Raw genomic sequence first — 22,384 nt, forward strand, 5'->3', positions numbered from 1 at the left:
ACTCCATCCCAAAGGCCACCCACCTCTCAGGGGCGGCCAGCCCTCACTGAGCCCCAGCTCTGAGTCATTAAGGCTGGAAAAGAACTCCAAACAATCCCCTCATCCAACCACCCATTGCCCACCAGCACTGCCCGCTGCCCCACATTGGTGGAACACCTCCAGGGACGGTGATTCCACCACTCCATGGGTGGGAGCCTCAACTGCAATGCAAAGGGGCTTTGATTTTCTTTCATTTTCTAACCAACTTTTCTTTACCCACAAATGCAATGCCCAGATGAGAATCATGTACGGCAAAATAAAAGATAATAATAAGTATTAATGAACAGTTGCTAACAAACAGCTGATGACTTTTATTAAGGCCCACAGGAATCAGAGCTGTCAGCACAGCTGTGTGCCATAATTATAAACCACTGCCACTGGAGCCAAACAAACACTGCAGTCTCAGTAGTCCCTTAAAGAGATAAAGAATCCCAAGAGAGCAGAATGGGAGGATATCTCCATCCTCTGCCACTCGGTGATCCGCCCCTATCAGTGGGGCAGTACCAGCTGTGGGCTGATACACACATGGAGGGAGATGTAGATGTGAGTAGGTCCATAGGTCAGCAGTCATCAACTCCATGCACAGCACTGCTGGATGCATGAGTGTGTGGGAGAGGAAGAGAGAGAAGGCTTCAGAGCAGGGTGATGGACTGCCCACAAAGGTCCTGAAAGAGAGGTATGTATTGAAGCTGATGATGTATGTCTGCATGGGGTGGGCTTCAGAAATGAAGTGAGCTCAGTGAGGAAGGAAAGTGCCTCAGGCTGTGCTGCTCTCCCAGCACAGGACAACAGTGTGAATAGATCACTTTGAGGTCCTTTCCAACCCATGTCATTCTATGATTCTATGATTCTGCAACCTATCAGTACCCTTTCAACCCAACCCAATCCAGCTGTTCCAAGGCTCTATGATCTTTAAGGACCCTTCCAACCCAACCTTTCTGTGGTTCTGTGATCCTTACGTACCCTTCCAACCCAGGCCATTCTGTGGTTCATTGATCTGTAAGGACCCTCCAACTGCAGCCCAAACATACTGCCCCAGCTCCAACACTATGGGTCTCTGTGGGTCTCTATGGGTTTCTGTGGGGTAATCAATTCCAGGAATCAACTCAGAGGCGCATGTAATGCAATTAATCCGCTTAAAGACAGAGTTGGGAGTCAGTGGGACATTCAGAGCAGAGCCCAACTGCATAAGTACAGCATTCGCTGTTGCCTAATTACCCTAATTATCCCATGATTAATTAAAGAAGGAGATGAGCTGAAGGTTGGACTCTGTGGTCTCAGTGCTATTTCCCCATCTTAATTATTCTGTGATTAAATAAAGGAGGTGATGGGCTGAAGATTGGGCTCGATGGTCTCAGTGCTCCTTCCCTACCTTAATTATCTTATGGTTAATTAAAGACTGTTTCAAGGCACAATGTGAGGTTTTTAAGGAGCGCTTTGCTCTCTCAGCTGGGCATATGGCTGATTACTGATGGATTAACTGGGTAGAGATATTTAGATAATTGTTTTTTCTTCACATCTCCAATGTTCTGATGGCCTCACTGAGGAACTGGGATGTGTTACAGGATTTCTGTGGGGAAAAGTGAAAGTCTGAATGCTATACCAGCACCCTCAGCTGCACTGAAAGATGGGGAGAATAGATTAGTGTAGAAAATACTCAAATTAATGCATTCCAGGGAAAACCCAGGATGGAATTCACCATTCCTTGGGATGGCTGCAGTGACACTATGGGCTACAATGGTGTTCCGGTGTTCCATTGCGAACTGCTTTGCAGCTGTCAGATGAGTGCACCCCACTGACTCACAACAGATGGGAGTGCTCCATAATTGGTTTCCTTTTCTAATGAGTGGATGTGATTTTAGGCCTGGAGGTCAATTTGGGTTCATTTGGGGACATTTGGGGGGCAATTTTGGAGAATTTGGAGACATTTGGGTTCAACTTGGATACAGTTTTTGGGTAATTTGGGATCAATTTTGGGGTAATTTTGGGCAATTTGGGGTCAATTTGTGAACAATTTGGGACATCAGAGGACGTTTTTGGTCAATTTGGGTCAATTTGGGGACAAGTTGTGTCCGTTTGGGAACAATTAGGTGTAATGGGCCAATTTTGGTATATTAAAGGACATCTTGAGTCAATTTGGATTTATTTATGACAACTTGGGGACATTAGAGGAAATTTTGGGTCAATATGGAGACAACTGGGGAAAAGTTTTGTCAATTTGGGGACATTTTGGTGGTAAATCAGGACAATTTGTGGACATTTGAGGACATTTGGGGGCAATTTTGGAGTAATTTTGGGCAATTTGGGGTCAACATTGATCGTTTTGGAGACATTAGAGGACATTCTGAATCAACTTAGGGACAATCTGGGGCCATTTCAGGACAATCTGGGGACAAAATGGTGGTTGTCATTGCCTGGAATGTGACACTGTCTTGGTTGTATCAGACCTCTCAGATTCCATCTCTGCCAACCTCAGCAAAGCAGACAGCTGTGTCATCAGACCTCCATGTGTTTTGCATTGTGCACAGAAAGTTAGAGCCTTCACCTTCCTCGTGTTGTCCACTGCATGGATGTTGAACTCAGTGCTGTGCTGTACAGCATTCAGGAAGAGAGATGCATTTGGTAGAGTTATCTGAAAGGGCTTCAGCTACAATGTTGTGCATCTGTTGGCTGATTCTACACATGGAGATGGAATTGCTGTAAGTCTCAGTGCTCCCATCACAAAAGCTGAGTGGATTTGTAAGGCTTGGGAGAAAAGGAATGGCATTGACCTCTGTGCAGCTGTTGGTGATGTAAGAAATTAGCTCAAACCACAAAGAGTAGCACTACAGGAGACTGCACTGATGGCCTACAACCTAGAATCAATTCTGGAGCCAGTTCCCAGAGAGAGAAAACATGGACCATCCCATCATGGGCTGACATTCAGCTCCCAATTGCAGTACAGAGCCCACCTTAGTGGGAATCTCTACTCCCAGCTTTCAAGTATTTCCCCATAAGGAGTTCCATCACCCCAAGCAATGCTTGTAGGATGTGCATAGTGTAAGTACAGCCCATGTTGCTGTAATATTGCAATATATTGCACTGGTTTATTTATTACTGTTTGTCAGTGCTCGCAAGAGTCCAAATGGAGCACGAGAACTCAACAACAGTCAGAGAGTTTGTTCTGCTGGGATTGTCCCACAGCCACGGAGTGCAGTCGGTTCTCTTCTCCTTCTTCCTGCTGTTCTACATGGCAGTTCTCCCAAGCAACGTCCTCATCATTCTCACAGTTTGGGGCGATTCCCAACTGGGATCACCCATGCACTTTTTCCTGGCCAATCTGGCATTCCTGGATATCTGCTACTGCTCTGTCACCCTACCCAAAATGCTGTCTGACTTATTCTCAAACCCAAAGACCATCTCCTACAACAGCTGCATAGCTCAGCTCTCGTTTCTTCACTTCCTGGGAGCAGTGGAAGCCTTCTTGCTCTTGGCCATGGCCTACGATCGCTACGTTGCCATTTTCAAACCCCTTTGCTACACCATGCTCATGAACAAGACTGTTTGCTGCACCCTGCTTGGAGCTTCGTGGGGCAGCGGCCTCATTCACGGCATCGTTCTATTTGCTCTCACTATCACTCTCCCGTTTTGCGGCCCCAACATCCTGGACAACTTCTTCTGTGACATCCGACAGCTGGCAAAGTTGGCCTGTGCCAACACTGACACAGTGGAACTGCTGATGTTCCTCAACAATGGCTGTATCATCATGGTGTGCTTTGTGCTCCTCCTCATCTCCTACACAGCCCTAGTATTGAAGCTCCGGGCATTCTCCTCTGAGGCCAAGAACAAAATCACCTCCACCTGCATTTCCCACATGGTTGTGGTTTTGGTCACCTTTGGCCCAGCAATTTATATCTACATCCTCCCCTTCCGGGCCGTTCCAATGGAAAAAGTCATTGCTCTTTTCCATACGGTCATCTTCCCTTTAATGAATCCCATGATCTACACGCTGTGCAACAAGGAGATCAGAAGCTCCATGGGTAGGTTTGTGCACAAATACTTGCTGTGGTGTGGACTTTTGACAAAGTATTTTGGAGTAAACAAATGAAGGTCGCAGTCATTATCCTTCAGGAAGTCTTCTATAAAATAAAGCCCTGTGGTGATACTGAAACCCATACAGAGTGATTCAGGGAAGAACCAACCCATACAAAGGAGTCGGCTGTGTGCTATGAAATTATCATTAAGGATCTATTAAACTTATTAGTAGTTATCTGGAGGATGTTGAGGGTTTATAGAGCCCTTCATGGAGTGCTGGCCCTGATTCATTGGTTCAAGACTTCAGTTTCCAGTTGGACACCCACTATTGGAGCTGCCTTCTTGTTGGGCTCCTTCATGACTCAGCCACTGCTTTCCCACTAGGCCTCACCCAATCAAGCCACCCCAATTCTGTTAGGCCCCACCCTCTCCCACAAGGCTACACCCATCCCTCAAAACCACGCCTATCTCTACAAGGCCCCACACCTCTTCCCAAAGCCCTGCCCCCTCCCATGAGTAAACACCCACCCCGATGAGGCAGGCACCCCCAATTGACCCTAACGGTCACCCCCAAATGACCCTGAAGTGTCCCTAAAGTTACCTCAATATGGCCCTAATGTGACCCCAAATTAATCCCAATGGTCCCCCAAAGTCCTCTTGAATCTGCAAGCAGCAGACAGCTGTTTAGTGAAAATGGGAGGCAATGCAAACACTACTTTACAGGACAATGCTGATATTCCTCCAACACTTCTTTCATTTTCACTTTGAGGAACAACAAAGCATAGTTACAATGTCCCCTGTGCTTGCCCTGCAGCCTGCTACTTTGTCTGCCTCTAATCACCCCAGTAATCCCATTTGTTTGGAAATATGTCTTCAGAAAGTGTGGTTTTCTTAACAGTGTCACTTCCTTGGGCAGCATCTACATGGAATGAACTCCAGATACTTCTGCCCACAAAGCCCTCCAGTAACACCCCAGATGGTGCTGCACCCAACAGCTCACAGTGCTCTCGGTTCTCATATAACACTGCATGCAGTACAGAACCAAGTACAGCTGTGATATGGGGTGTTTATATCGCACAGGCTGTGAACAATCTGTTCAAGTTTATGACCAATCTCATGGGAAATAGCTAATTAAGTATCTGTAGGATTTAGCATGTGAGCCTTCCCCTCCCACATATTGACCACTCTCCTGAGCTGGGTGTCCCCCACAAGCTCCCTGTGAGCACACACTGCATTCCAGCATTCACTCCTTAGTGAATTAAGCAGCACTGGCCTTATTGTTGATCCCTGATGGACACCACTACTTTGTTCTCACCTGCTTACCCTCACATCTCTGATAATTGCTTCTTGAAATTGGTCCAGGCAATATTCCATGCACTTTATCACTGCATTATTATTATTATTATTATTATTATTATTATTATTATTATTATTATTATTATTAGTGTTGTTGTTGTTGTTATTATTACTATTATTATTATAAATAGCCAGCCAGTTTGTTGGTAAGGCAGCTGTGGAAGGTGTTGCATCAATCATGAAATCATGGCATCACAGAATGGCCTGGGTTGGAAGAGATCACAAGGATCATGAAGCTCCAACCCCCCTGTGGCAATCAGGACCAAGAATCCACATTTAACACTAACCTGTCTGCCCAGGGCCCCATCCAACCTGGCCTTGAACACCTCCAGGTATGGATGGGGCATCCACAGCCTCTCTGGGCAGCTGTTCCAGCACCTCACCACTCTCAGAGAAAAGAACTTCCCCCTGACATGCAACCTCAGTCTTCCCTCTTCAACTTCAAACCATTTCACCTTGTGCTGCTGCTATCTACCCTTTCAAAGAGTTGAGTCCCCTCATGTTTTTAGGCTCACTTTAGGGACAGGAAGGCTGCAGGGTGGTCACCCTGCAGCCATCTTTTCTCCAGGTTGAACAAGTCAAGGCAAACGAGTCACAGTCTTTCCTTCATCCACAATCCCAGTCACCTCATAGAATCACAGAATTGCTCAGGTTGGAAAAGATCTTCAAGATCCTCAAGTCCGGCTGTAAACCAACTGTACTACCTTAACTCAAACAACCCTCTTCTAAACCATGTCGCCAAGCACCACATCCAAATGGATTCTACTGATGGATTTTCACCACAAATGACAGCATATTTTTCCAGACCAAGTCAGATAAATAAGAAAATTTCAGACTTCCTACTCAAAACTTCAGGTCCTTAGGAAGGGTGAATAGAGACAAATCAGAACTGGAGAGGAAAGGATTTGCTAAAGTCTCTTTGGATCCATTGTCCCCAGTGTAATTAGAAATAAGTATAGTGCACAGTGCCATTACATGTTTGCTTACATTGCTTCTAAATGGCAAAACTGACCAGGGTTCATTTTAAGATTTGCTTTTCAAACTAAGCACAGATGAAGCAGAAATCACTTATGTGGAAGGAGTCCTCCACTGACATAGCTCAGCAGAAGTGAACATCTGCCTTTTGGGTGTTCCCAACAAAAAAAACCACCATCCATTTACATATCTCCTGCTGCAAGCAGCTGCGGTTGTCTGAAGTACAGCTGAGAACAGCAGATCATCTCAGCTTCATTTTAAATTTCTTAAATGTGGACTGAAAGTTCTGGAGTTGTGCAAAGATGTAACTGGGAGTGAGCTGAAGAGAGCTGAACAGACTCCTTGACAGAACTTATCACTGTGAAGCCTTGGGAGTCTGCAATGCAAGACAAAGTCAAGGGATAAACAGAAGGTTCTTTTGTATGTACCGTTAATCTTTTCACAGTTGAGAAACCTTTCATCCTCTATCACTGTTGTTTGGGAGAATTTACGGGCAATTAGCTGATTAGAGGAATTTATTGTTTGTGAGTATATGAGGTGTATGTTGAACACTATGAAGGAGCTCTATTTTGATGCCACAGTAAACTGAGAGAGCTAACTGGATGGAGCACCAACAAATGCCAAAAACCTTCCCTTCCCTTCCCTTCCCTTCCCTTCCCTTCCCTTCCCTTCCCTTCCCTTCCCTTCCCTTCCCTTCCCTTCCCTTCCCTTCCCTTCCCTTCCCTTCCCTTCCCTTCCCTTCCCTTCCCTTCCCTTCATCCTTCCCTTCATCCTTCCCTTCCCTTCCCTTCCCTTCCCTTCCCTTCCCTTCCCTTCCCTTCCCTTCCCTTCCCTTCCCTTCCCTTCCCTTCCCTTCATCCTTCCCTTCATCCTTCCCTTCATCCTTCCCTTCCCTTCCCTTCCCTTCCCTTCCCTTCCCTTCCCTTCCCTTCCCTTCATCCTTCCCCTTCCCTTCCTTCCCTTCCCTTCCCTTCCCTTCCCTTCCCTTCCCTTCCCTTCCCTTCCCTTCCCTTCCCTTCCCTTCCCTTCCCTTCCCTTCCCTTCCCTTCCCTTCCCTTCCCTTCCCTTCCCTTCCCTTCCCCCTTCCCCCTTCCCCCTTCCCCCTTCCCCCTTCCCCCTTCCCCTTCCCCTTCCCCTTCCCCTTCCCTTCCCTTCCCTTCCCTTCCCTTCCCTTCCCTTCCCTTCCCTTCCCTTCCCTTCCCTTCCCTTCCCTTCCCTTCCCTTCCCTTCCCTTCCCTTCCCTTCCCTTCATCCTTCCCTTCATCCTTCTCTTCCCTTCTCTTCCCTTCATCCTTCCCTTCATCCTTCCCTTCATCCTTCCCCTTCCCCTTCCCCTTCCCCTTCCCCTTCCCCTTCCCCTTCCCCTTCCCCTTCCCCTTCCCTTCCCTTCCCTTCCCTTCCCTTCCCTTCCCTTCCCTTCCCTTCCCTTCCCTTCCCTTCCCTTCCCTTCCCTTCCCTTCCCTTCCCTTCCCTTCCCTTCATCCTTCCCTTCATCCTTCCCTTCCCTTCCCCTTCCCTTCCCCTTCCCTTCCCCTTCCCGTCCCCTTCCCTTCCCCTTCCCTTTTCCCATTCCCTTCCCTTTCTCTTCACTTTCTCTCCCCCTCCCAGAGGGATGAAGGAGGGACTAGAAAGACCACAACAAAGTAGAATTTGTGGGTTGAGGTACAAACAATTTTATTGAGGTAGAAAAAATAATTCAGGGGTGTGGGGGGGGGTTGGGGGGGGTGAGAATAATAAAATTCTGATGTTATTCTGATAATAATATTTGCATATTGACATATATACAAAAGAAGGTTTTTTTCCACATGATGTCATACAGAATGAAATACCCCTTTGGGTTGTTGAGCTCAGATCCTGGTGCCATACCCTCCCAAATCCTTCAGCCTCCGTGGCTGGAAGAACAACACATGAAGCTGAGGAACTGAAGTGGCACTGCTCAGCAGCATCAAAAACATCAAGGTGTTCCAGCACTGCTTTTCTCCTGAAGTCAAAGCATCCCAGCTGAGCCAAGGATGGTCCCCACCCCTCATTCCATATTGCTTACAGATTCAATACTTACCCATACATTCCAAATAACTGTCATCGTCTTTCCTGTTGCATTTTTTTATATACACACACAGATATCATTCCCGCAGACTACAGGCCATTCCTCTAAATTGGCAGTGGTGTTCATTGACTCCATGCCTTTGGCATCCATGTGTCATAGCCGTCATTCAGGGCAGGTAAGATGGAGTGTAGTGTTGGATTGTTGTGTGCTGGATCCAGCTGTGGTTCTGTGAGAAGTCCTTTAACCTACAGAATTCTGACTGGAATACCACTAATGAGGAATCATAGGAAGAGCAATCATAGGAAGGATAATATGCAGCATAATATGATAACTAAGAAAAAACTGAATGTAGAGACTTGAAAAAGTCAGGGAGAATGGATTCCTCATTTCCTGCCCTGTGATGATGTGACAGAGAATCCCCATGCATCCTTCTCTTATACTATATAAAATTTGATTCCTTCTGGAAGATGTGGTGGCTCGTGGGATAGTGCAGCAAATCTGGTGGTGCCTCATCTGGAGGTGTCTGAGCCAAAACTGGATGCCAACACACAAGCAGCCAAGTGCTCATTGCAACTATTGAGGCGTATTTCACCCACTCTGCATTATCACTTTCCCCACAGTAGTTTTCTCAGGGCGATCCTCACTTCCCTATTCCTCATGCCATAGATGACAGGGTTAAACATGGGGGTCAGAATCGTGTAAAACAGGGCAAGGTATTTGTCAGTGCCTGCAGAGTCCCTTGAGCTGTGTTTGAAGTACACGACCATGGCTGAGCCGTAAAAGAGAGTCAGCACTATGAGGTGTGAGGAGCAGGTGGAAAAGGCTTTGTGTCTGCTCGGAGCAGAGTGCATCTTCAGTACCGTCCTGATAATTCTAACGTAGGAAACAATGATCATGAAAAAGGGAAGGACAACAAATAGCAGGATGATAGCGTTCAGGGTCACACGGCTCCAGAAGGTATCTGCACAGGCCAGCTCCAACAGAGGGGGAACATCGCAGAAAAAATGATGGAGGTGATGGGATGCACAGAAGGGCAAGGTGAACACTTGGTAGGTCTGGCCCATTTGTATTGGTATGGCAACCATCCATGAGCCGACCACCAGTCTGACACAGAACCCACCATTCATCACCAGGCTGTAGCGCAGGGGGTCACATATGGCCACGTAGCGGTCGTAGGCCATGACAGCCAGCAGGAGGCACTCAGTGCTTCCTAGCAAAAACAGGAAGTACAGCTGGGCAGCACAGCCAAAGAAGGAGATCCAGACATCTCCTGTCAGGAAACACACCAGCATTTTGGGAAGAGTGGCTGATGTGTAGCAGATCTCCAAGAAGGACAAATTTCTCAGAAAGAAATACATGGGGCTGTGGAGACTCAAGTCCAGCGCTGTAACCAGCACAATCAGGCTGTTCCCAATGATAACTGTGACATAAACGAGCAGGAAGATGGTGAAGCACAATCCTGGCAGCCCAGGGGGATCAGAAAATCCAAGAAGAAATCCAGCAGTGTGATTCTTCAGGATATTTCTTTGGAGCATTTTCTCTGCATAAAACAACACCAACAACACTTTGTTAGAGAATGCCCATCCACAGCCATGTACAGCTCCAGCACAAAGCCTACAGACAACAGAGCAAAATGGACATCAGGATCAGGAGAACTTGACCAAAATCTGAATGCAGGTATGGAAACCTAATACAGTCCAGTGTAAATCTCCTTTTTTGGGCAGCAATCCTTGAAACCATCTGCAACACTGAGACCTCCCTAAGGAGCAGTTCAGGCCTTGAAGATGAGGGAAATGGCTCGTTAGGTCTTTCTGTACTGTAATGAGCCCCACAGCGTATGTGGTGTACATTAACTATGGGGACTGAGAGAAGACTGATGTAAGCAAATAATAGAGGTGCAGTCAAAATGCTGTCCAGAAATGTTAAGAGCTGTAACTGGTCCCTGTGAGGCCATTACCAAAGTCAGCTGTGTTAGAGCAGATTTTTGCCTACTGAAGCCCTTCTCCATTTCCTCCCCACTCCTGGATCAGACAGTGGCACTTCTGTACACAGTGGTTCCTCCAACACTGAACCCTATTATCTACAGCATGAGGAACAGGGAGATCAAGCACGCTCTCAGGAATGTGTTGCAATACGCACTATTCCAGCTTCCATAAAGTGCACATCTTCCTCATTGGATTCCCAGCGATGGTTTTTTACATTTTATGCATCTTCGATTGTTTGTGTGTGGTATAGCAATCTGCAAAAAGAATGTTATCGAACATACAAAAAAAAATTATTTCACTTCTTTCCAACATAATTTCTATATTCTCACTCCAAGAGGTCTTGTAAACATGGAACCAGATTCCCTGAATAGGTTAAGAGATAAATAAAATGCTTTCAAAGACGACTTTTCTGTAGCTCTTCTCTCTTCCTGCCTTATCTGGATCTGGGGGAGGTACAGCCACGGACAGCAGCACAAGGTGCTCTTTTCATTCCTGCTCTCGTTACACTGACACAGTGCTCTCAAGTCCTCGCATTTGTGCTGGCCTGAAGGTCTTGTGTGTCTCACAACAGTCCTGTTGCCTCTACAATAGCACTCTGGGTCAGCAGATAGTAGTTGGTCCATTGAAGCCAGCAAGGGTTTAATCTCCCTCCTACTTGGCAGGGATTCCTTGTCGGACTGGAGGTGGTGCATAGCTCTGTGGTTCCTGGCCAGCTGAAACACGGGCCAGCACAGAGTCATGGTCCCATCATCAGACCTGATGTCTTTGGAGACTGTGTCAAATGAGCCCAAGGTGGGAGTCCAGACACCCTGCGGGTGGAAGAGAAAGCACGGGCGGCAGGGTTACGGGCTGGCTGCAGGAAGAGCTGGAGTTGGTCCTGTGCAGAGACAGAGCTCAGCAGCCCCCACCTGCTCTTCAGAGGCACAAGGCAGGGCAGCGGAGAGGCTTTGGGAAGGAGCCGTGCAGCCTCCTCCCTCCCCTTGACCTCCCAAATGCAGCACAGCAGTCAGGGCAGAAGCAGCCTGATGGAACCCATAGGCTTCCTGAGGCTGGGCTCAGCCCTGAGCTGCAACCCTGCCTACCACAAGCATTCCTGCATTTGCAGGAAGCCCATGGGATGCACAGCAGGGAAATGTGGGGTGAGTCTCCTCTTGTGCGTGCAGGGGAAGACTCAGAGGAACTGTAGGCTGAGCTGGACAGGGAGAGGAACCCGACAGCCAACACACCTTGTGCACCAGCAGCTGCTCTCGTACGTAGGTGGCCACTACATCCGAGATGGCAACTGCCTCTGGAGGGCAGAGGAACATCAGGTCACACTCTGCATCTGCCACTTCCCAGCAGCCCGACTGCCTTGGGCCGGGTGTTGCCATGTGCTTCCATGCCCTAAAGTCCACCCCCTGCCCTAAAGTCTAGCGCTGTTCCCCACCAGGACCAAAGCCACTATAACTCAGAAGGATAGATGGCAAAATGGTGTTTATTGGGGGTAGTTAGCATCTTATATACTTTCATCACCTCATCTACAACCCCCTGAGAGCACGTCTGAAATATGCACCCAACATACATCACAGGGCAGAGGACACAACAGGGAAGGTACTGCCACGTCACATCCCGAATCCTTGCTAATGCCTACAACACCCAGGAGGGAGGTGGCAGATAGAAAGTCTCGTCTCCATCCCCAGCCCCACACGCAGACAGCCCCGAGGTGGTCCCCGTGCAGGGCCTCTCCTGCTGAGCACCAAGATGGGCTGCAGCACCGCTCCCGTGGTGGCTGTGGGCATGTGCACCTTCAGTTATCACTGCATATCAGACCAGAGGCACAGCCCGCCTGGGGCCGTTCTCGCTCATCCCTCGGGCAGGCTGGCCTCACCATGAGATGCTGAGCCTGCTGGCGTCTGAGGCTCTTCTTGTGCTGGCCTGAGCTTCTCGCTCCTAGACGTCTGTCATCTGGTGACCGGGAGCTCGGTGGCTGCAGTGCTCACTTACTCCCTTTGGACACTGAGGGCAGGCTGGCCTTCGAGCATGCTGAAGACCACGGGGTGGGTTTCAGTGCCCTGACTCGGCCCAGGTCTCCTGCTTGGCCTTGGGTTCCACCTCAGCCATGGCTTTGGCTGGATGCTGCTCAGGCAGAAGACAGCTTCTCGAGGAAGTCGTAATACAACTTCATTTCAAAGGTCAGACCATCAATGAGAAGCACTCCGACGTCCTTCTGGACCACAGCGATGTTCTCCCCATTCTGCAGGCAGCTGGGAAGCAGCAATACAGTGCTTTGGATGCACGTCTGCACCCTCTGCCGGCTCACAGAAGTAGCTGTGGATACCTGGCTGTACTACAGGTGCTCCACCTACCTGTGGGCTGAAAAAATACCACAGACGGTGCTGATACAGTTGCTGTTCCACAGCAAATTTCATAGAACTGCTTCTAAGGGACATCACTTAGAACGGCCCCGTTTTTGGACGGGCTCCTCAGACAGTCTGCTTCTGAGAAGGGAAGTGGTGGCCCTCTTTGCCCCATCCACAAAGCCAGCAAGGGTTTAATCCCCCCTCCTACCTGACAGGGACTCCCTGCAGGACTTGAGGTGGTGCACAGCTATGAGGTTGCTGGCCAGGTGAAACACGGGCCAGCACAGGGTCACGGTCCTTTCCTCCGTCTTGATCTCCTTGGAGGTGATGTCAAAGGAGCCGAAGGTGGGAATCCAGATCCTCTGCGAGTGGAGGAGGAAGAAAGGGCGGACACGTTACAGGCTGGCTGGAGGAAGAGCTGGAGTTGGTCCTGTGTGGGGACAGAGCTCAGGAGCCCCCTCCTGCTGTTCAGAGGCACAAGCCAGGGCAGCGGAGACAGCTTTGGGGCTGCACAGCCCTCTCCTTCCCTTCGCCCTCCTTCCCAAACGCACCTCAGCAGGGAAAGACGGGGTGAGTTTTCTTGGCAGTTCTGAGAACTCAGTTTGCCACTGTTACCCTGGAAGGTTCCCTTTCCCATTAGGCCCACCTGTGCCCTGTTCCTGGTACTGGGATCATGCTTTGTAGGGTCCGTTTGCCCAATATATCCTCTTACCTTCCCTTACAACCAATTTCCATAAAATACTAAAGGGCAGAACAACGTGTCCATCTGGGCATGCACCCACCTGTCAGCTTGCTCTCTTCCCTTCTAAATCATTATTGCACTCCTGTCCTCTCTAGAATATTTTAAAGGTTTTGACTCAGGTTCAGAGACCTTAAGCTTACCGTCTGGAACTGAAGCCTTCTTCAACTGCCTGTTCTGCCACATGATCCATCATCTTATTCCCTGTTTCCTGTACAGTATTGTCTTTCTGATGTCCTGTACAACATAAAATAGCCATTCGTAGACACCATATCCCCCTACCGCCCCCGATAGGCCCCATATTCCTCTCACAGCCACCCATTTCCTCATATCCTTTGGTATCCCCCCACAGCCCACTACATCCCTATATCCCCAAGACTGAGTACTATACCTATATTATACCTATGTACCTAAGTTATATCCTATACCCATCCCACTGCAACCTACAGCCCCATACTACCCTATATTCACCCCTCCCCTGCATAACCCCATATAACCCTGTACCCCTCTACAGCCCCATATTACCCCATAACCCCCACGACCTCACCTGCTGCCTTGCTGGAAGGGGAGGTTTGGCAGCAGCTCCACTCATCAGGAAGTCCTCCAGAAACTTCCTTCTTTCCTCCTGAGCAGGAGACTGGATGCAGATCTGACAACAGAGGGCTCCTCGGGCAGTCTGGGCTCGACACGAGATGGTGCTGCTGCTATTTCCTTGGCTTGTTCCCGCGCTTCCCTGATCTTCTGAACCCTCTTCCAGAGAAGCTTCACCAAGTCGCAGGCCAGATGGTCTGTGTCGGGTCTCCTTGGGTGCAGCCCTTGAGGAAGATGGTGGCTCTTGGCTGCAAGCTCCACCCTCACTCTGGGCTTCCTCTGCTCCTCCTTCTTCAGCGAGGAAGCTGACACGTCTTGTTTGGCCCAGCTCTTCTTGGTATTCCGTTCCCTCCTGGCCCTGCTGCTCAGATACAAGCACAAGTGCTGCTGGAGAATCAGTGCAAAGCACAGCCTGAATCGCTGCTACCTTGCACTGAGAAAAGGCTGAGATGCACCACGGCCTCACCTGCTGCCTTCTTGGAAGGGGAGCTTCAGCTCCACTCGTCAGGAAGTCCTCCAGAAACCTCCTTCTTTCCTCCTGAGCAGGAGACTGGATGCTGAAACCTTCTCCAAACTCATTATTAAACAGCACCTGGACCTGAAGCCCCAGGAGAAAGCACAGTTCAGATCCAAGACCAAAAAACAGTCATATTCTAGCACAATACAATTCTAATTCCGATTTAAATTTCAGGACTAGCATTTCACCCACCCTGCCATGGAAGGGGAAAAGGGAGGGAGAAAGGGAAGGGGAAAGCAAGGGAGAGCCTTCTAGCCCCACATGCCCCTATAATCTACTCTATAGCCCCATACAACCCCAACAGCCCTGTATCCCACTACAATCCTCCTACTGCCCACCCACAGCCCCCTAGAGACACATATCCCCCATAATCCTCCTATAGCCTACCCAGAGCACCCTACGCCCACGTTTAGAACCGTAGAGCTTCCCCACAGCCCTATATAGCACCCCAGCTCTTTATAGCCCCAAGATCCCCTGTAGCCCCCCACAGCCCAGCATCAGCCCTGGATCCCCTCCACAGTCATCTATACTCTCCCCAGAGCCCCCGCTCTCCCATATACCCCTATACCTCATCAAAAGTCCCAGACAACTTTCTAGAACCCCATAGCTTTCTATGCCCACTAGCAAGTTCCCCATAGCCCCATATACACCTACATCTACCCCTGCAGTCCCCCTAGCACCCTACAGCCCCATATCCTCAAATAAAACCCACACAGCTCTATATCCTTCTAGAGCTTCCCAAAAGCTCCCTAGAGCCCCACATCTTTCCCAACAGCCCCCTCACACATCTCTATATTCCCACCTCAGCTACTCACATCCCCAGATCCCCCTACAGCCATCGGCAGAACTCACATTCCCCTCACATCCACCCATTTCCTCATATCCCTTGGGATCCCCACACAGCCCACTACAACCCCATCTCCCCCACTATTCACCCCTAGATCCATCCCACTGCCCCCTACAGCCCCACATTACCCTGGACGCTCCCTACAGCCCCCCCACGGCCACACATTACCCCACAGCCCCCTCAACTCCCCCATCCCCCCCACTCCTCCCCCACTGCCCCCTACACCCACAGCCCACCTCAGCTTCCTCTCGCCGGCCCCGGCCCGGCCCCGTTCTCCCGCACACCTCCGGCGCCGCCGCCCTCAGCCCCGCTCCCGTCGTGCCGCGGTTCCGTCTCGGTGCTGCCCGGACAGCTCCGGCGCGCAGCGGCTGCAGCGGCGCTGCCATGTGAGGTGACCCGGGCTGCGGCAGCGGCTTCAGCCGAACGAAGGGAGAGCCGGGAGGCCCCGAGACACAAGATGGCGGCCGCTCCCGCGCGCGGAGCCTCAGCCAATCGGAGCCGGCGGCGCTGCCTGGGGAATCCTACCAGGCCAACATACAACCTGCCCGGGGCTCGCTGCCAGGCGACAAAATGGCTGACTGACCTGCTGGGCCTTTGAGGCCAAAAGCCAGCCAAAAAGTTGGGGGGGACCTTGCCAGACCTGAAGCTGGTCATGCGGTTAGGGGGCCCTGCCAGGCTAAAAGCCAGCTGTCTGCTCTGCGGGGTACTGGCAGGCCAAAAGCCTGCAGGCTGGGGTCCCTGCCCAGCCAAAACCCATCAATCCCGAGGCTCCTTGTCAGGATAGAGGCCTGTTGTCCGGCCTGTGGGGCCTGGGTTACCTTGCATTCCCTTAGCATAGTTAGTGAAATAAGTTTTCCTCCTTAGATGGTTGCTGCTGCTCTCTGTTTCCTTGCGCCCATCTCCCATCTCCCTACCCCTTTCCCTTTTCCCTTCCCATTTGTCGTGGGCCGGGGGCCCCACGGCCCTACTGCCCCTCCTCCCCTACCCCTGGCATGGGCAGATTGATCCAGATAAGTCCAGGACAGAGATGTGTGTGTTTCTGAAATCTCTGTTCCACGTGGTTGCCATGCGACAGATGGCAGCAGAGGGGCACTCTGACCAACTGCTGTCTGACACGGAAGCGTGTCTGAATTAAAGGTGTGGGACTGAACTCCTGTGTGCACAAAACATGGCACCCGCTGACATCCTTTGTGCCCTGGGGACGGTGCTGGCCTCTCTGACTGTGGCTGTGGCTTTAGGGCCTGAAGCTGGTGCCGGCCTGTCTGGCTGTGGATTTAAGCCCCATGGCCGGTGTCAGCCTCTCTTGTTGTGGTTTTCCACCCCAGGGCTGGTGCCCGTCCCTCCAGACATGTTTTTATGTCCCAGGGCCAGTGCTGGCCTGTGGGGCTGTGGTGGGAATGCAATGTTTTTTTCTGCATTAGAGTTTGAACAGGGCAATTAGCAGCATGTTTTAGAAATACAGTTGCTGAATTATGGGATCAATTCTTCCTTGCCAAACTGCAATCATTTTTAAATGTGCCAAACAGAACAGAAAGAGTATTACGGACTAGAAAAGCTTATTGTAAGGCTGTTCTGTTAGGATAGGAGACTCCCAGCAGAAGAAGACAGTTTTCACAAACAACAAAGCCAGGGCCTCCAACAAGGCTGGACTGCCTCGCTGTGTGAGAAGGTCGGCACGCAGCAGGCAGGTAGCACGGTACTCCCCTCTACCCTCCTCCTGTGCTTGTCTGTATGCAAGGACCAGCAGACTGACTTGTGGAATCAAACTTGATCAGCACCAAGTAGCTGTAAAGCAGGTATGTTTAATGAGCAATGCTCACACACCTTGGTGCAAGGGAGATGGCTGCACCTCACTTGCACCCCATTAGAAGAAAGTGTGCTACAGATGTAGGCTGAACTAATACATCTTCAGTAGCTGGCAGGAATTGGGATACATATTCATGACATTCCTGAGACCCCATTAGCATGCAGTCCCTCCCCCCTTGTGCACGCGTGGTGAGTCGTGGGGGTGGTGGTGGGATGAAGGCTTGACCCTGCAGGAGGGGCACCCCCCAGACTGGTTCCAGTTTGCCCTGTGGCATCCAGTCACCTCACTGTTCTCGGGCTGTTGCATCCTTACCTTTATGGCCTTCATCCCCCTTGTTATTCCAGACCCAGTGTCTGCACTCCCCATTCTTCTTTTACCGGACTATCTTTTCACTCCCCTGTCCCAGTTTCTGTGACAGTTTCTTTCTCTCCCTCACTGTGGGGCCCTTCTCTCATCCTTCACATCAGGTAGATGGAGCTGCAAGATTTGAGGTGGTTCAAATAGACTTGGACTGGCAAAACACGGGTGAATTATTTCTAGCTCGATGAGCCAATGAGAGACCTCAGGCCATCAAGGAAGAGATGCAACATGCAAGTGGGGTAGAGACCCAGGAGTGTGCTTAACTATGGACACTATTGTGCAGGTGATTCGTGACTGTAAAACATGTGCCATGATTAAATAAGCCAAGAGGATGAACCCTCTCTGGGGTAAGGACGATGGCAAAAGGATAAATATGGGGAGGTGTGGCAGGTCGATGATATCACCTTGCCACGATCTTGCAATGGTGTTATGTGCTTACCATGGTGGAGGCAGCCACTGGGTGACTTGAAACAGACGCAGTACCCCATGCTACCACCCAAACCACTGAGTGGGATTATCGTATCCCCTACCATGCACCAGCTTCTGGTAAGATTGGATGATACAATGGGTTGTTGACAGCTATGTTGAAAGCAAAGGGTGGTGGAACACTGAAGCACTGGGAGAAGCATTGGGCAGAAGCCACTTGGTTGGTCAATACTAGAGGATCTGTCAATCGTGACTGTCCTAGCCAATCCAACCCCCTGCATACTGTAGAGGGAGACAAGGTCCCTGCAGTGCATGTAAAATCGTGTTGGGAAAAGCAGTTTGGGTCCTTCCAGCCTCTGGAAAGGGCAAACCTCTGGGTGGAACTGCTTTTGCCCAGGGAGCTGGGTGCACTCGGTGGGTGCTGCAGAAAGATGGGGATGTTCAGTGTGTACCACAAGGGAATTTGATGCTGGGGGAGAGCAGTCGGTAACTCTGTCTATATATATGTATACAGACCAAAGCGTGTAATGTGTTTTGATTGTTTATTGGTGTGTATATTAAGTATATGTATGTTAAGTATGTTTGTGTGTATATTAAGTATATGTATGTTAAGTATATTTGTGTGTATATTAAGTATACGTATATTAAGTATATGTATGTTATTTTTACGTATATTAAGTACGATGTTGTGATGTTAATGAGCAATAGCAAAAATTAGCAAGCCATGACAGTCTTTATCCCTTGCCTGGAACACTTCCAGCTGTAGGGTTTTGTTCCTAAGCATCTCCCAGAGGCAAGGTGTCTCGGAAGAGTCCTCACTCTCTCTCATTGTTCCTTTGATTTTCTGCAAGGAGATGGCATGCAGGAATGACACAAATGGGTCTCAATGGCACTAATGGGATTCAGCAGCTGTTTAGCAGCCTCCAGTGGAGTTCTGTCTATCCTGGGCACCCCATGCCCGCATCAGCGTGGGTTGGGTGTTCCCTTCCTGCGGGGTGGGGCTTTGGTCTTTGGAGACTGACTCCTGGGAGACCCCGTTTCGTTCCTTATGGGAGGCAGCAATCTGGGTCTGATGGTGGCAGAGTCCCTGGGTGGGCTGGACTCAGCACGAGATGCTGCTGCCGCCATCTCTTCGGTGGGAGACCCCGTTCCTTCCTTTATGGGTGGCAGCAACCCAGATCTGACAACAGAGGGCTCCTCAGGCAGGCTGGGATTGACACGAGATGGTGCTGATGCCATCTCCTCTGTGGGAGACCCTGTTTCTTTCCTTATGGGTGGCAGCAGTCCATATCTGTTGATGGAGGGCTCCTCGGGCAGGCAGGTCTCACCACAAGATGATGATGCTGCCATTTCCTGGGCTTGTTCCCGCTCTTCCCTGATCTTCCTAAGCCTCTCCATGTTAATTGTCATTGAGTCGTGGGCCAGAAGCCCCAGCCTGGATGGTCTGCATGGGGTCTCCGTGGACGGGCTGGATGCGGCCCTCGAGGAAGTTGTTGGCTCTTGGCTGCAAGCTGTTGTCCGCTTCAAGACCCCGTGGTGGTGTGAAGTCTTGGCTTCCGGCAGCTCGGGCAGCGCACCCTCACGCTGGGCTTCCCCTGCTCCTCCTTCTTCACTGAGGAACCTGACCTGTCTTGTTTGGCCCAGCTCTTCTAGGCTCTCTGTTCCTTCCTGGCCCTGCAGCTGGCAGCTCATCGGCTGCTCTGGGGCTTCAGGCGCTGCCCGGATGGGTGGCAGAACTCTGAAAGGACAGAGCGGGAGGGGTCCGCCTGAGTGGCTGATGGCTTTGGGACTGCATCCCACCAGCCTGATCCAGGACCCTGGGCTGTAATGCAGCCTTCCCCACAGACAGCTGACCGGCTGCCCCGGGGCTCTCTGGTGATGTGGAGAGGGGCCAGCCCTGTGAACTGGGGGGATCCTAGCATCCCTGTCCCAGCACACTCAGGCGGCCACAAACAAGCAGCGACCCTTTGGCATTAGGGAATGGGCTCTCGTTGGGTCACCCCTATGCACAGCCCAGCCCACAGCCTCCAGCCTCACCTTTTGGCAATGCTCTCCCTCTGCAGTGCGTTCCTTATCCTTCGCAGCTGCCCTCTATCGAGACTTGCAGTGCTCAGGTGTCTGATGAAGGTTGGAGTGTTGTCAATTCTCACTGCAGTTGGGAAGGAAGAGGAGATTTGCTGTCAAGGCTTTAGGTCGCTAACAAGCAGCACTCAGGCTTGTTCCCAGAACCCGCCCTTAAACCATCTCTGTCCCCACTCCTCCTCTCTGCAGTTCAGCTCTGTTTTGGGGCTGCAGGATGGACATTGTCTTTGGGAAAGAGGAGCTGGCTGGTGACAATAAGGTAGCATGGTGACTTTTGGGGTCCCTGTCCTTCCACTGAGGGAGGGCAGGGCCTGAGATCCCCACATCCTCCTGCCATAGCCAGGGATGGAGATACATCACAGCCAGCACTTTTGTTTTGGACAGGCCAACCAGAACCTAAGGGGAAGAGGCCGTGCTGAGCTGTCACGAAGGTTTGATGTGCATCAGAGCCCAGGGCTGATGGTCAGCAAGGGACTGCCCACCTCCGGTTGGTTGCCCATGCCGTGGAAAGGAGCTGGAAGCCACTTTACCTTTCTTGCCCTTGGAAAGATTTGGCAAAGTTGGTTTCCCTGCCCCAGAGAAGTTCCCGGAGGACTTGCGGTGTATCAGGGGCGGCGGTTTGGGGACCAACTCCATTTGAAACCTGTAAGTGAGGAGGAGGCAGTGAGCGGCGTGATGCAGCGCAACAGCAATCCTTGCTGCTCTCTCTGCTTGTTTGCTCACAGGCACGTTTTCATGCTGCATGAAGGCTTTCTAAAGCTGTTAGCAGGGTCACTTGGGATAGGAGGAGGGGAAACAGTTTCAGGCAGAAAGATGGGAGACTGGCTTTGGATGGGAGGAAGAAGGTTTTGGCTGAAGGGTGGTGAGGCACTGGGATGTCTTGCCCAGAGAGGTGCTGGGTGCCCAGACAGTTATTCAAGTCCTGGCTGAACCAGGCTCAGAGCGACCTCATCTGGAGGTAGGTGTCCCTGTTCCCCGCAGGGTGATGGGACCGGGTGCCCTTTTCGGGTTCCTTCCTGCTCCAGTCGTTCTGTGATTCTCTGGCACATCCTCTGGGCAGAACACTGATGGACACGAGGCACAAGCGCTATGGAATGAGAGCTGAGCAGCTGCATCAAGCAGCAGAAAAATACTCACTTGGGTAAGACGATAAGGCAGCCAGAGAACACCAGGGAAGCCACCGGTGTCACACGGGACACCCCCATGTCCAGCAGCGAGGGGGCCTGCAGGGGAGGAACAGGGAGGTTGTGGGACATCCTGGTCATGGCTGAGGCACTGGGGACACGAGGAGCCTGAGGCAGGGAGAGCTGCCAGCACCGCAGCACCTGCACAGCTCAAGCAGCTGCCCAGGTCCTGTTGGGCCGTGTGCGGGCTGAGTGAGGCTGATGGTACTGCCTGGGCTATGGAGAAACCTACGGCTCACCTTGCGAACGGCTCTCCTGAAGTTCTCTTTCCCTGACAGCTCCTCCATGAAGTCGTAATAGAACTTCATTTCAAAGGTCAGCCCATCAATGAGGAGCACTCCGACGTCCTTCAGGACAACGGCAACTTTCTCCCCATTCTGCAGGCAGCTGGAGAGCAGGGACACAGTGTTCCGGATAGAAGCCTGTGCTCTCTGCTGGCTCACAGAGGCAGCTGCGGCCACCTGGCTGCACTTCAGGGGCTCCATCTTCCTGTAGGCTGAAAAAATACCAGGGACGGTGTTGATGATACGGTTGCTGTTCCACCTAGAACTGCTTCTAAGGGACATCATCCAGAACGGCCCTGCATTTGGATAGCATTGCTCCTCCGAGAGGGAGGTCTGCTTCAGAGAAGGGAAGTGGTGGCCCTCTTTGCCCCATCCACAAAGCCAGCAAGGGTTTAATCCCCCCTCCTACCTGACAGGGACTCCCTGCAGGACTTGAGGTGGTGCACAGCTATGAGGTTGCTGGCCAGGTGAAACACGGGCCAGCACAGGGTCACGGTCCTGTCCTCCATCTTGATCTCCTTGGAGATGATGTCAAAGGAGCCGAAGGTGGGAATCCAGACCCCCTGTGAGTGGAGGAGGAAGAAAGGGCGGCTGTGTTATGGGCTGCCTGGAGGAAGAGCTGGAGTTGGTCCTGTGCAGGGACAGAGCTCAGGAGCCCCCTCCTGCTGTTCAATGGCAGAAGCCAGGGCAGTGGTGACGGCTTTGGGGCTGCACAGCCCTCTCCTTCCCCTCGCCCTCCCTCCCAAACGCATCTCAGCAGGGAAACACGGGGTGAATTTCATGCTGTGCGAG

At 51.0% G+C, this 22,384-nt stretch overlaps 3 protein-coding genes and 1 long non-coding RNA gene across 4 annotated transcripts; 1 reads left to right on the forward strand and 3 right to left on the reverse strand.

Moving 5' to 3' along the window:
- The first annotated feature begins 3,163 nt into the window (after nucleotides 1–3,163).
- LOC146759154 (olfactory receptor 4M1-like) lies at nucleotides 3,164–4,126 on the forward strand. Its single transcript, XM_085509910.1, has one exon. The coding sequence runs from the start codon at nucleotides 3,164–3,166 to the stop codon at nucleotides 4,124–4,126; it is 963 nt and encodes a 320-aa protein (XP_085366036.1).
- Nucleotides 4,127–8,107: 3,981 nt separating this feature from the next.
- LOC107307264 (olfactory receptor 10AG1-like) lies at nucleotides 8,108–11,650 on the reverse strand. Its single transcript, XM_015850757.3, has one exon. It carries the CDS (start codon nucleotides 9,964–9,966, stop codon nucleotides 9,037–9,039), a length of 930 nt encoding a protein of 309 aa, XP_015706243.2. The 5' UTR covers nucleotides 9,967–11,650; the 3' UTR covers nucleotides 8,108–9,036.
- A 657-nt stretch (nucleotides 11,651–12,307) lies between these two features.
- LOC146759155 (uncharacterized) lies at nucleotides 12,308–14,848 on the reverse strand. The gene is made up of 5 exons (XR_014932268.1): nucleotides 14,552–14,848; nucleotides 14,042–14,446; nucleotides 13,638–13,731; nucleotides 12,964–13,117; nucleotides 12,308–12,768 (listed from the first exon to the last, which is right to left on the reverse strand). It is a non-coding gene; the product is annotated as an uncharacterized LOC146759155 (long non-coding RNA).
- Nucleotides 14,849–18,379: 3,531 nt separating this feature from the next.
- On the reverse strand, nucleotides 18,380–20,206 carry LOC146759156 (uncharacterized). Its single transcript, XM_085510586.1, has one exon. It carries the CDS (start codon nucleotides 19,732–19,734, stop codon nucleotides 19,006–19,008), a length of 729 nt encoding a protein of 242 aa, XP_085366712.1. The 5' UTR covers nucleotides 19,735–20,206; the 3' UTR covers nucleotides 18,380–19,005.
- Nucleotides 20,207–22,384: the final 2,178 nt, after the last annotated feature.

Source organism: Coturnix japonica, chromosome 10 (genome assembly GCF_054131305.1).
Source record: "Coturnix japonica strain WE chromosome 10, WE-NBRP24, whole genome shotgun sequence".
NCBI lineage: Eukaryota > Metazoa > Chordata > Aves > Galliformes > Phasianidae > Coturnix > Coturnix japonica.